Genomic DNA, 14,242 nt, shown 5'->3' on the forward strand with positions numbered 1-14,242 from the left:
ATGCAAGGGCTCAGCGCCGCGCCGCCCGCTGCCTTCCTCCTCTTCCTCCTCCTCCGCCTCAGCGCGTTGCTGTTACCGGCGGTCGCGGCGCCGGGCGGCGGCGAGCGGGAGCTGGACCCCAGCAGCCCCCTGGCCGCCGGGGCAGCGCGGGTGGCTCTGCACTACCTCAACTTCCACACGGCTTCCCCCGGGGCGCTGCAGGCGCTGGGGCAGGTCCGCAAGGCCACGCTGAAGGTAGGGGATGGAAGCCGGCGGGGAAGGAGGGTGGCTGCGGCTACGGAGGAGCGCGGTGCGGGCGGGGGCTGTCCCCAGGCGGGCAGGCGCGGTCCGAGGCTGGGAAAAGCATAATTAGCAGTAATTTATTGTAATAAAAGAGTGGGGCAGGGATGCGGAGCTGAGCCGCACGGAGGTTAGCGCGGCCCCGCGCGGGGCACCAGGCGCCTTCCCGCCTTCCTCAGGGGGCTGCGGTCCCGCCGCCCCTTCCCCCAGGGATCCCGGGGCACCCGGGTCCCCTCAGGGCGCTGCGGTCCCGCCGCCCCTTCCCCCAGGGATCCCGGGGCACCCGGGTCCCCTCAGGGCGCTGCGGTCCCGCCGCCCCTTCCCCCAGGGATCCCGGGGCACCCGGGTCCCCTCAGGGCGCTGCGGTCCCGCCGCCCCTTCCCCCAGGGATCCCGGGGGACCCGGGTCCCATCAGGACGCCGCTGTCCCGCCGCCCCTTCTCCCAGGAATCCCGGGGCACCCGGGTCCCCTCAGGGCGCCGCTGTCCCGCCGCCCCTTCCCCCAGGGATCCCGGGGCACCCGGGTCCCCTCAAGGGGCTGCCGTCCCGCCGCCCATTCCCTCAGGGAGGGTCGGGGCACCCGGGTCCCCTCAGGGGAGGAGTGGGCATCCACCTCGAAAGGTCACGATTTAAATATCCCCCAAGCCCAGCGCCCTGTATGGTGGTTGAGGTTGCTCCGAGTGCCCCACGGCCAAAAGCTGTGTAGCGCAGAGGAGGGAAGGAGGAAACCGAGGCACTTAGTGGGCACAGGATGGAAAGAAAACAGGTTGATATGGAAATATTTTCAGCAGAATGATTTCTGGGGTGGCCATCTACTTTGCCTTGAGTAGGGATGGCAACGGCTTGGCTTTCCATCTCGGCAGACAGAGAACTTCAACTAAAAGCAATGCAGTTCCCATCAGAAGTCATGCCTTTATCTTCCAAAAAAAACCACGTCAAGGTGAAGTGGTAAAAAGGGGTGGGAGTCCCAGACAAGAGCAGCTACGGGGGCAGAGCTTTCACATCACGGAGACTTGCCAGGGATGCTCGAGGCGGTGCCCAGGGCATGCCCCGTGTACCTGCACCCTGCACACTGACAAGCAGGGCTGCTGCCCTTGAGCACCATGCCATGCAGCCCTATTCACCCTCCAGCCACAGGTCTGGGGTTTGGGTTTTTTTTTTACAGCTTACTCTGTTTCTGAAAGTAAAAGAACAGGCAAAAACTTCTGGGGAACATTTGTCCAAGGCTGTAGAGCCTGGAAGGAAAGCACTACCTTTCTGGAGAGCCGAGGAGGGTCTAAGCTATGGCAGTGGATGGGATTTAAACCCAGTTTTTTTCCTAGTTTCCATCGCAGTTTTTCCCTCAAGGCTAGTGCTGGGCAGCTCCCTAGAGCGAGGGCTGGTTGTTTTGGATTCCCAGTCTGAAGTGCCAGATGCAGCACCGGATTCCACTGAATCCTTTTCAGAGCTTACAATATTTGTCCTTCAGCATCTGCGTGGCATGTTCAATTCAGGCCCTCACTCCTAAAACTGAGAATAAGATGGTGTAGTGTAAAATCTTCCCTTTCAAGTAAGAAGTTCCAAGCTTGCCTAAGGCGCTTAGGACGTACTGTTGCGGTCCTTACACCATTGAACTTGAGCCTCAATCTTTCACATACATCCCCGTTGACTGTGGTTCCACAAGACTGAGTTGCACACAGTATTTAACAGACCAGAATATTTTCCAACTAAATTTGACGAAACACGAACCGCTGCGTAACTATTTAGAATTTGTGTATTACTTTGGGCGTGAGTCGTGCTACCCGCCCGGGAACGCAAACACAGGGTCCTGCTGTAGATTTATCCCAGACCACACCCTTCATGTAACTCTTTGTCCTCATCATCACGCCCAAACGCGTCATTAAACGTCCAGTTTCACAGACGCGGAGCGGGGATGTGCTGGTGTGATGTTTCATTCTTCCTGTGAAAAGGCTGCAGACGCCTGTGACACACGTTCACTGCAATATTGGATACTTCTCTCGAAACCGGCAAGTGCTCCTGCTGGATTTGCTGGGCACTGTGCATATGCATATATTTACATATACAAATGCTCGTGTCTCTTTTAAGCACGGCCCCTGTGCTCCTGGAAGCACGCGGGTGTCTAATAAACAGGCGCATCAGAAGTAAGGGGTTGGTGCAGATCCTCTTTCCAACCACAGTGCAACTGAGTATTTCTGAGGTGGGTTTTGTTGTGGGGAGGGAAAGGGAGTTTTTTTCCGCCGACTATCAGCCACCTGCCTTTTAATACAGGAAAGAAAAAAATCGGTTCATTATAGAGAAGTGAAATGCCTCATTATTTCCTCACAGTACTTGATGCTGTTGGAGCTTGCAGTAACCACCTTCTGCAGTTTAGTTCCCCTTTTTCTTTGCACGCTCTGTGAAAACAAGATGAGAAATATACTAGACACGGTCACTTCCTTCTTTCCTGTCCTCCACCGTATAAAAATGAGAAGAATTTCCTGAAAGGAATGTGCTATATTACATGAACGCAAGAGACAGAGCTGTTGGGGTTTGGGGGGTTTTTGCTTGATTAGTTGGTTTCTGTTCTTTCATTTTTTTTTTAAGAAGGCCAGTTGCCTGTTGGTTAGTATGTTACTGGAGCTAGTAAGAATACAATAATTTTCTAATGGAATTTAATCATGAGCACTGTATTTTAAGAAGAATGTTATTAGCCCACGAGCCCGTGAAACCCTGGTAATTAGAAACAGGACTGGAGATGGTCACCAGTACGGTGCCTCTGCTAGATGCGAAGGATTTTTCAAGCACAGGTAGAATGAGACTTCGGTGCTTTTCTCTCCTAGCAACAAACAGTAGGGATATGCCAAACATAGAATAATCCCTGCCTTGCCATTGGCTGCAGTTTTCTTTTTGTTGTCCCTTCTCATTCACGTGGTTGATTTTTTTTTTTCCTTAACTTAAGCGAGTATCTTCTAGGAAACACCAGCGTGCACCCCACGGAATTGCTGACAGCTGCCCTTTAAAATACATTTTTGAGAAGAGCAGCAGCGTTAGCGTGTGCCAGCTGGAGATCCCAGAATCCAAGAGAGAACCTTTCAAAGCACTGACGTAGCAGCCTCCCATACCAGGCTGCCCTGGAAATGGTAACTGAGCAGTAGGTAGGGGAACCGGGAGGTGAAGAGTACGGGTCAAGCCAGGTCATCCCTTGGCTAAACTGCACCGTTTGTTTAAACTGGACTACAAAATACAGTTTTACAGCTGGGTATTTCTCTTCACAAGCTCACCTTGACACAAAACAGTGTAAAACCAGAGCTATGGTCCTAATAGCAGAAGCCAATTAAAAGATTTCCGCTTATTTCCAACAGTCAGGACCCCACGTCAGGGTGGGAAAGGTAAAAATCAGTTGCAGGGTAGGTAAATTGTCTCAGGGAAGCTAGATACAGAGCGGGTGAGAAAATAGCCATCTCCGCTGGCTTTTCCCTCCTGCCTGGGGCAGCCCGAGAGCTCAGCTGGCTGCTCGTGGGTCAGACGACTCCAGCACCCCCAGAAGCCACGGGCCACCTGAGCTGGCTTGCAGGGACAGCGGCAGGGCTGCGAGGTGGGACTGGCCCTAGGCAGGCCCCCAGCAGACACCTCTCTCTCACGGCTTCTCTGTGCCCAGTGCCCAGCCCAGCCTTCTGATCCAGCGGCCAAAAAACTGGTCGCAGGGAAGAAACGCTGGTGGGGAAACACACGGAGGAAGAGATGGAAACCTGTGGCAAGGGGCGACAGAGGGATCACCCCTTTCCGTGCCAGCGGGGAGGCAGAGCAGTGTCAACCAATTTCGAAACCACCTCCTTTGGGACCTGGAATGAAACTGCTCTTAAATTGCTGTTCTGGCCTCTACAGTACTCAAAATCGGTTATGAAAGTTGCATTAATTTTGAGCCTGGAAATAAAACAATCCTGTGACCCAGCTATTCAGTGGAAAAATGAATTACTCACTTGTTTTCTTCTCTTTTGGACACTTTTATCTTTGGCTGCTTTCAGCCAGCCATCTTCGTGCGATGTCAAATATTCCTGAGCTCTGATTTAACTTGCACTATGGGATGGTTTACAGTGATGCATTTTGGGATGAGAGTGGAAAATAACCGTGGAAATAAAAGTGATGTTTTCCTTCAAACCTAGAAATAGTTTTGTAAAAGTTGAAATTATTTGATGCCAAAAGTACCTTCTCCCTCTCCCTGGTACGATCAAAGAAGCCCTCTTGTATCATACCCAGACTGGGTCTGTGTGGTGGCCGCGTGGCGCCATTTGAAAGCTTTCTAGGCGAGTAGTACGGCTGTGGTGGAGTTGTTGCAAATGAAGGGACAATATCTACTTCAAAATCCATGTAAGCCCAGAATTACGTATTTTTCTTAAAGTGAGTATTTACCAAGTCATTAGCCATGAAGCTTTTCTATCGCCTTCTATTGAGAGGAATCAGAGACTGAAAAATTAGTTTACAAAAAGTCCCCACTGACTTTGTTTTCTTCACTAATGCTCGATATCAAGCAAAGGCAATGAAACTGCTGAGATATTGTGTCAGACTGATTACTGTACTCAAAGTTATCACAGCTATAAAAATGAGGTTTTCTTCAGCACAGAGAACGGGTGACACCAATACAGGAACAAATCATACTGGAAGACTAGCTGGCTGTATTTTAAATGCCTGGATATGCCGGACAGCAAAGATCTGACTTAACTACAAAAGAGCTCCCGTTACAGACTTGGAGACCCTGATGCTGTACCTGGGAGTGCAGTCAGGCTGCTGTACGGTGCCCCCCCAGGCAAAGGCTGAGCAGGAAACCCCGTCTGCTCTCAGCGGGTCAATCAGAGCGAAGCTCCTGCTTCAGCAGCGCTGGGGTCCAACTGACTCTGTTTCAGGGTCTCTCATCTGCGGTACTCACGGCAAGAAAAGGAATAAGCCTGGGTCGCTGTGCTTCAAAAACACCCATACTTGATCAAATGGAGAACGTTAGAAACACGAGTGACGGCCCCTCTCGGGCAGCTCTGCAATGGCTGGAACTTTAGACTTCACTGCAGTGATTATCGTGAGAGATGAGATCTTTCTTTCAGCACCACGAGTTACCGATTCTTTTGTCAACCTGCTTTCCAGAAAGCTAGTTTCTACTATTTTAATCTATGCCAAGAGTGTCTCCTCACGTCACATTCTCGCTCATTTTGAGGACAACGTTTTAGCTGACACAGAAAACGGGGGCAGGAGACGGGGAGAACGAGGAGGCAAGAGAAGAAAGAGATTACGAGCGTCTGAACTCACCCTCTCTCCGTTTCCTCCATTCCCTTCGCAGCGTGAGCTGGGCCCAGCTCCACACTTGCCTCACCGTAAAGCTTCATTCTATAAAAGTAGAGCAAGTGACTCAACCGATTTGTCCTTTTATCTGCAGCGTGTGACTCCACGTCCGCACTGAAGGCAGGTGCTGGGCTGGTGGCTTTGCCCTGGGAATGAAGCTTTGCTAACATTATGCTGGAAGTAAGTAGGGTGGGAACACAAAGGCTCAAGTTTAGATAAATAAAACACACATGTTTGCTTTGGGTTCTAATCTTCACAATTACGTAAACAGCCAGAATTCCCCCCCCTCCCATTCATCTGAAGAGCATTGTATTCAAAAAGCAAACAAACAATCAAATCAGGGCTGTTGCTGGAATAATTTGAGTTAAATGTACACTCCAGGAGGCAGCGAGCATTCTCCAGCAAAACGCTGCCTGCCTCACCCGTGCCCCAGCGTAACAACAACGCCTACACCAGCAGCGAACAGACGAGGTTCATGACAAGGGAGAATGTCTCGTATCAAACCAGGTAATAGATGCAAAAGGAACAAACTTTCAGACACAGAAGTGACCTGGCTCGTAGAGCAGAAAGCTTGTCTACTAAATCACAGTTTAGCATACAAAAAGACTTATTTTCTTCCCTTATTCCTTTCTGATTTAATCCAAGGAAAGGCTTGGAAATGTACCTGTCAGGTGATACGTATTGTCATTTTACAAGGAATTAGCTGAATGAAGTTTTTCCACACTATTTGTTACTTGGGACTCCCCACTCAAAAACAAATACAGACATTTCAAAAGTGAATATAAAAGTTGGTAAGAAAATGAGAGACTGACTGATGAAGGGAAGAGCACATAATGCCAGGGCTTTTTGTTAGGCTCTGCTCTTACACTGCCGAATGAGACGCTGATCCTGTTTCACGGTAATTCATATTTTTCATGGCCAATATTCAAAGCTGGTTTCTGTTTCAGCATGCTTGGGGCCAGGACAGCCTGTGATATCCCACACCAAACATACAATGGGTTAACGGAACCATTTCTGTCAGCAACGGGGAAAACAAAAACCCAGACAAACCGAAAAAAAAACCCAAATCCAAGAAAATGACGTATTTCAAAGGTGAACATTTCTAAGGCTTTTCTGATGTTTTGTGCCGCAAGAGGTGCTACTGGCGGCTTCCCGTGAGCAAGGAGTATTCTTTTATTTTTCCTTAACATGGGGAATCTTGGATAGTTGTTTGGGCGACTTAATGACTGGTATTTTCAGGGCAAAAGAGAGCAGATCAATCAGAATTCCTGTCAGAATCTGAAATTAGTCTCTTTCCAGTCACAGCAGTAAAAGCCTAGCAAGGTTAGCGACCCCAGGATTCCATGAGCCCGCGTCGTTCCTGTTCTGCTGCCCCAGTCACCGAGATTTGAGTAATTTATGTATCCAAGGGCACTCTGTGCAAAAAACGCCTCCTCAGAAGCTGAACACTGGTTTGTAACTTTATTATTTTTAAAGTTCCTCAGTATCACTCCGTCCTGCGAAGGACTTCGAGCTGTGTTTTTCTTCTGGCATATCTCCGTGAGGAAAAGCTTTAAAATATCCCTTAATGTGAGGGTTAGTTATGGTTGTGGTTAAGCCCTTTTGTGTTTGCTGCTGGGACCATCTCATCTGACCGATCTCCTGGTGCTGCAAGGCCCCGAGGCAGCCACGGGCGCCCTCGCTTTCCCTCCGCGGCGCTCACGGCACCCCTCGGCACGCTGCAGCTACGCTGACGGCTGAACCCTTCTCTCTTCCAGAGCATCCCAGACTCCGGGCACAAGTACTACCTGCAGTTCACCACTGAAGACTACAAAAGCGGGGTGAGTTGACGGCCCTCCGCGTTCCTCCCGGCAGCGTGGGTTCAGGGAACGCCACCATCCCCACAACAGGGTAAATTTAAGCGTTGGCGTAAATGGGGTTTTTTTCCCCACAACAGAAAGATTCACCTTTACGCTTCGCCCTGCCTGTCCAAACTAGGGGCATGGCTTGCTCTTCGGATCGCCCGAGTATCTCCTGCAGTCAGTCCTCTGCCTCCGCCGGGGGGCTAGGGCACTGCAGCTGCCTGCTCTGCTTGGGGATTTGTCTGGTTTCAAGTCACATCAGGCAACCAAGCGCCCGAGGGAAACTTTTGTGGTGGTCCCAAGTCAGCCCCGCAGTATGGTCCTGGCAGCCAGCTGTAGCGCCCACACGCCAAAATGAGAATAAAGGGGGGGGACAGTTGTGTCTTCTTTTTAATTATAACCCCCCCACGCCCGCTGCTGGACAGCTGTCGTCAGCGATTTGACTGTAAGCATCCGCTTTGCCTTTACACACACATTTTATGGAATACAAATTATTTTCAGAGTTTAATATGAAGCATTAGATGATTTTTGTTTCAAGGCTGAAGTATCGTACAATGGAAGTCCCTCTTATCAATTAATGTTATTTCTTGAGAACTCCCAAACATATTTCCAAGATGACCTAGTGCATTTCTGCTACATGTTAATTAAAACCTTCTGTTAGATCACTTCAGCCTTGTGGTTTTAACGTATTTACTTTTCTGGAAAAAAAAATGATGTCCTTCTAAAGACTTTCTTGACCCCTGTACAGCTTCACACAAAGCATCTCACAAAGACACATTCGTACTCCACGTGGATATTTCACATGTTAATACCAAGAGCTTTTTTAAAGAATATGTTGCTGGTAAATAAAATCTTGATTAAAGAGAAGAGTTTTAAATTCTGCCTTTACAGGAAGATGCGGGGAGCTGCCTGGCTACGGTGTTGTATCCGAGGAAGAAGAAGTCTCCGCCTGTGGTCAGCATCAAGTGCACCCATACCAAAGACCAGAAGAAAATCCAAGGAGAGGACAGCAGACTTTACCAAAAATTCAGGCGCCAAACCAAACCAATAATTGGAAACAATATTCCAGGTACATTCCTCCAAAGAATCACCCGTACTTCATTTTACCTTAAAAAGCCTGGGCACCCACACACCTTCCCCAGCTGCGGGGGGAAATTCACAGGGAACGACTTACAGAATTTGTCCATCCTGGAAGCAGAGCGCTCCAGTCCCTCTTGTCCTCCCGGCTAGGCAAGGACCTCCGTTGTCGTGGGTGCTGGGCTCCTCACCTCTTTGTGGGGACCCTGCGAACAGCGTCTCTCGGCCGTTTCGGTTCTGTCACGCTTTCCCGCTTGTACTACGGCTGCGGGTTGAACGCCGCTCCCGACTGTAACGCGTCGGAGGGAAGAGTCGCTTCCCAGGAACAGTGCGACGCCAGGCAGAAGTGCTCTGTGGTTTATCATTTTGCTGCTGAACAGCCAGAATTAATCATTTTTATATTATTCTCTTTCTCCCTTGCAGACAGCTATGGAAACATTGAACCTGCCCTGGAGCCAGTGTGGGCTCTGGCTGTCGCTGGCAGCAGTTACATCATGTGGGAAAAGTCAACAGAGAATTTGGGTTACTTCATGGCACAAGTCAAGTCTGTGAAGCAGTGGGTAAGCGAAGCGGAACTTCCACGTCCGCCTCACAGGAGCTAACGGAGTCTAGCAAGCAGCAGAGAATGAAACAGCCATCACGCTGCTCGCTGTAATGGGTGTCATTCTCCCCAAATCCCAGTGGCTTCTCCTTACAAGTATCTCCGCTTCTGGACGAGTATTTTGTCCAGGTTTTGGTGGAAAAGTTTAACTCATTGGGACCAAATTTGATTTTCCTTGTTTGCACGAGTGGATCTGCTGGCTTCTGCAGGACAAACCGGGAGATTTGAAGATATGGTCCTGCAGTTCATCAGCCCCACTCTAAGTCGCTCCTAGTACCGAGCTCGAAGGCGGCACCAGCCTGGTAGCTGCCGCGCGCTCTCTGGGGAACGTACCTCACCCCTGCAGCGTTATCAAACGGGAGCTCCCAAAGCTCTGTGTCCCTGTCACCTGGGATCGGTAGGCAGCGCTCCGTTTACTCCCAAATTGTGTAGAATGAGATTTTTCCAAAGGAGAGATTAACAGGCAGGTAATAACCTCACATTTATCTGAGGGCTAAACACAATTAATTAGCATTCAAGTCAGCCTAGCTGGATGGCAGAGAGCAGTCAGGCTGCAGCTAGTGCCTTCAAAGCTTTTAAACACTCCCAATTCCCCGTCTCTCCACATCCAAACGCCGTCTCACTCCAGCCCACAACCACGGCCACCTCACGCCCTATTCGTCTTGCTCCCCAAGCAAGCCAAATGCGGCCGGGTAGATCAGGGTAGGCTCTCAACTTCAACAATACCACTTGTGTTCTTTTTTTTTCTCCTCTTTGACCCATGCCCAGATAAGGAAAGATGATTTCGTTGAGTTTGACTACACTGTCCTGCTCCATGAAATCCCAACTCAGGTAAAAAAGCGTACGCGTGTAATCCCCCCCTCTCATCAACAGAGGAACAGTATCAAGATCATAAAATACGTCTATTTTAAAATCTCTTCTCCAGGAGATTATTTCATGCCACATGCGCCTCACTTGGCTTCCTGGTCACCCTCTGAAAGTGAAATACTTCTGCGCTTCGGAGAATCAGGGGCTCGAAGATGGATCTGGAGTGGAATCTGGATCAGCTGCTGGGATTTTACCTGAAAGGGGAGCAAATTTTTGAAACGGCTTTGCGCGTATCTATTGAATGAGAAAAAGCTTGTGTTTGTATCCCCGGGGCTGTGATCATTTTCTATACAAGTCGATCAGCGTATCTGAATGCTTTCACTAGGCTCTTCTGTTCCAAAATTAATACCTAGAATTTCTCAAACTGCAAGTCTCGTGTTCTAGAGTTCTACCTAAAAACCTTGCTACTACCTATACACACAGATACACATACATAAGTTGATTTTATGTCACTAACTGTTACGTAGAGTAACATAGTTTGTAAACAAAGTTAATATATTTGGATAAAAATCTTGAGAAAAGTATTAATCTGTCACTACGAAATATTTGTCTACTGATTTTTAATTTTTTTTTTTTTTTTCATTTTTTGGGATAGATACTCGCTGATTTTTAACTTACATCTCCAATAAAACAAATACCATTACGCAGGGTTCGAGGCTGGGTTTTCTTTCGTGCTGCTGCTGCTGTCTGACCCCCACTTTCCGTCTCCTCCCGGTGTCCGCCCTGTAAAAGGCTGCGGACAAGCATGGGCAGCGAAACGTCTCCCTGCCAGGCCCCGCAGAAGCCAGTAACCAGCGTCTGCACGGCCCCGGTCCCCCTGCGGCGTGAAGGGACGTAAAAAGAACGTTTCTTCTCTCGTATTTGCGAAGGCGACTCAGAAAATATCGATTTAAGGAGAACATGTTGTGTTGTCCCCCGCATCGGTCACCACTCCAGAGCGCTCCGAGGCAGCGCTTGCCCGGCGGCAGCGGAGGGGGTTGTCTTTGTTTGCAGCTCTTGCTGTTTTACCTCGAAGGAAACCAGACAGAACTGCGGAGGGGCCGGCTCTGTACAGATGAATTCCCACATCTGGGTTCCGTGGAGGAACAGCCACTGCCAGAACGCCCCGTCACGCAGCTCATAGCAACGACTGCCGTGACTCGTACCCGTCCCAACCACAGCAAGGTCCTGTCACAAGAACCGTCCTTGTCCTTTCACGCCAAATTCCCCACGCGGGCTTACAGCAGAACCCCTGTCCGGCTGTTGTACACCGAGATTGTGCCAAACTGCCTCGAGTTCGCCTGTTTTTTCCCCCCCATTAGCAAGATTTCCACCAGGTTAAATTAACGCCGGATCAGCGCGTACACCTTCCTTCGGAAAACGGGCCGTGGGCCCCGCTGTCTGGGAGGGTTATGTTCTCTGTGACCCGTGGTATATTGAGCTCTCACTGATCTGTAACGATGATGAAGGTATCCAACATGTATTTAGGCTGGGTGATCTGCTGACCCCCCAAATTCAGGCATTTTACACAAGTGTAGTAGTCTGAAATACTCTTACTGACTGCAGCTTTCTCTATGAGCACACAACAGGCATCGCAATAAATTCGGTGAAGCAGCATTTCGCACACTCTTGGTGTTCTCTTTTGTGCTGGTAAAACATTTCTCACCATCAAAAGCATGAAATCAGAGCTTATAATGACAATGTTTCTTAAAGAAATTGGTGATGAAGATATTTCTGTAGAATGAAAATGGGAAAATAGGGTGGATCTTGCACTTTGGGGCTCTACTTCAGCAATGCACTTAACCACAAGTTTGGTTACTTCACCTTGTTTTTGCCGCTACTCTCCAGACCGGGAACAGAGGGTCTGGCACTTCCAACTTGCCAGACTGGTGAAGCTTTGGGCACCAATACGCAACAATATGTCAGTTAAGAAACCGCACAATGACTTCTGGATAAGCAGCAAACCTGTTGGAATTCAAAGGCAAAAATTTCCACCGCCTTCTTTAGGGCCAAGAATTCAGTCAGTGGATCAGAACCTAAAATCATACAGTTTTGACCCAAGCAAAACTCTTGGTTACATCCACGTAGCCGTTATCGGAATCGCGGCTCAGGTGGGTTCACGGGGAATTCTTCGCGCTAAAAACCCCATTTGTAGCCGATTTGTAAGAGGCACAGACAAGAGGAACAGCGCTCTCCCATCTTTGCTGCTAGGAAGAGTTCGCCCAAGTCACACCACGAGCGCGATCAAATGGAGCCAGAAATATAAAAAAAAAAATAACAACCACCCCATTTCTGTCGTGCTTTCATACCGCTTTTATAAGCCACCTTTGAATTTTGGTAAATGCGCTGTATTTGCTTGTTTAAGAAAATCTCCAAATGGCAGAGAACCCACAGGGCTTTTCTTGAAACGAGTTCCAGCTGAGTCTTTTCACAAAAACAAAGCGACGGATGTAAGGGAATCCAGAAGGATTTGGCCACAGCAACATCGTACTCGCACACAACATTAGGCCTGTGTTCAGTTAGCATGTACATGTCCCCGATGAGCCTCTGACACCGTGCTTTTTTCAAGGGTAAAATAAAGAATTTTCACTCTTTCTGTGAAGGCTGAGGAGAAGCAGCCCGTCTGTGGGCGTCTGGTAAACATCAGCCACAATCCTGTGCCAGGAATGTAGCTGGGTTTGAACTGGAACTTCACTCTCTGTTTACTGGAAGTCTGCAAAAACGCCGTTAAGCCGAGTAGGTCAGCAAAGAAAATTCAGCGTGGGTCTTCTGGTTGTAATTAAAAAATCAAATCAATGATAATATTGTCTCTTTTCCACCTCCCTGTAACAGCCTCGTTTTATCTCTCTCCTACGAGTGAGCAAGATCTATTAAACGGATCCCCAAGCTAAGCACCGTCAGCAGCACACCCTCTCGATGGAAAAGGAATCTTGCGTTTGGTTTTCTAACAAGGAGCTGACAAAAGCGAGCCCAGAAAATAAACCCAGGTTGTTCTGCATTTCGGAGAGAGTTAACTCCTACCTACGTTATTATCAACTCTTTCCAAACGCCTTGTACCACCAGACGTGGTCACAAGCAGGTTGCACTGACAGATGACTCTGCCCGGTCCGTCAGGAGTCCGGCGCCTCCCAGCACTGCTTCTGGAGGATGTGGAGGGAAAACCCATGTCTGTTCTCTGGTTCGGATGCCGTAAGGGCAGGAGCTAAAGGATGTGTGCCTGGGCACGTACGTGAGAACGTGCTGGATGATGCCTCATCCCCTGCACCTCTCCAGCAGTTCTCAGCCAGCTGAGTCTCCTGAATTCAGATTTTCAAGCTTCCGAAACCAGAGAAGCAGTAACTAGCCTGATTACAAAATAATGATCTATCAAGTAAAAACATAAAATTACTTTAATACAAAAAGATTAGGACAAATTTCAAGACAAATTGTCATCAGTGTTCTAACATTTATGTATTTCATTAAAGAGCAGCACTTACATGCGAACAATTCCGCCGTAATCTCCTGGTGGCTTCCGAGAACGCCACAAAGGAAGGATATTACTGTGAAATGACAAGTCCCAGTCCCTGCAGCTGGCGCTTACCCAGCCAGCCCGGGCTGCTCCTCGGGCAACCGAGCCTTTAGAGAAGATGGTGAAAAACTGTCCCAACGTTCTCCAGAGGAAAGAAGTCAGCTCTTGGCTTTGCCCTTTTTCGCAGGCAGTCGCCCGGTGGCTTCGAGGTATTTGTTGATCACTTCTTCCTGAGTGCTGGGCGAGCACGGCTGGTATTTACAGTATTCCATCGTATATTCCCCTTTTCCCTGCAGAGTTGGAAAAAGAAGAGTCAAAGCGGGGCTGCTAAAGGTGTATTTCGCAGCAGGCCACATCCTAAGCTGTGAAATACCACGCGATCGTCACGTATACGAACACCGTGCGCTGAGGCACCGACGTACGAGGCACAAAGCCACACAAACGGTATCTGAACAGTTCCAGCGCCCCAGGGCTGTAAGGTCCCTCGTGGTTCCCAGCTCATCGGGGCGACAACGCTGCTCAAAACCCCAAGGCGATGGCAGTATTCACGACAACCCGTCGGCACTCGCGCGGTCACGAGGTGCGGAAGAGCGAGTCTGACGTCACGCAAAAACCCCTGACGCGACTCAAACGCGTTGTGCTGCAGGCACACGTGTTCCTGACCGAGGACATCCCAACACCGCCAGCGCTGCCCTCAGAAACCTCTTCCACCCGCAGACGTTTGTACCTCAAGGAACACGCCTGCGCTTTTGCCGCCTGTGAGTCTGGTACCTTTACCAACCCC

The 14,242-nt window shown here is 49.4% G+C and overlaps 2 protein-coding genes across 5 annotated transcripts in view; one reads left to right on the top strand and one right to left on the bottom strand.

The window, feature by feature from the left end:
* RARRES1 (retinoic acid receptor responder 1) lies at positions 1 to 10,236 on the top strand. Its single transcript, XM_086467550.1, has 6 exons — positions 1 to 234; positions 7,343 to 7,405; positions 8,318 to 8,495; positions 8,927 to 9,063; positions 9,873 to 9,935; positions 10,030 to 10,236. The coding sequence occupies exons 1-6, from the start codon at positions 1 to 3 to the stop codon at positions 10,186 to 10,188; spliced, it is 834 nt and encodes a 277-aa protein (XP_086323676.1). The 3' UTR covers positions 10,189 to 10,236.
* Positions 10,137 to 14,242, bottom strand: part of GFM1 (G elongation factor mitochondrial 1) — a 27,394-nt gene continuing 23,288 nt past the window's right edge. For 3 of the 4 annotated variants that reach the window (XM_086467548.1, XM_086467547.1, XM_086467546.1), the window contains one exon: positions 13,322 to 13,748. In XM_086467548.1, the coding sequence (XP_086323674.1) occupies positions 13,617 to 13,748 (132 nt within the window). In that variant the 3' untranslated portion in view covers positions 13,322 to 13,616. Of the gene's footprint in view, positions 10,166 to 13,321; positions 13,749 to 14,242 lie in introns of those variants that run through there. The other variant, XR_015183549.1, reaches the window with a different exon arrangement.

Source organism: Leptosomus discolor, chromosome 7 (genome assembly GCF_034619465.1).
Source record: "Leptosomus discolor isolate bLepDis1 chromosome 7, bLepDis1.hap2, whole genome shotgun sequence".
In the NCBI taxonomy this organism is placed as follows: Eukaryota; Metazoa; Chordata; class Aves; order Leptosomiformes; family Leptosomidae; genus Leptosomus; species Leptosomus discolor.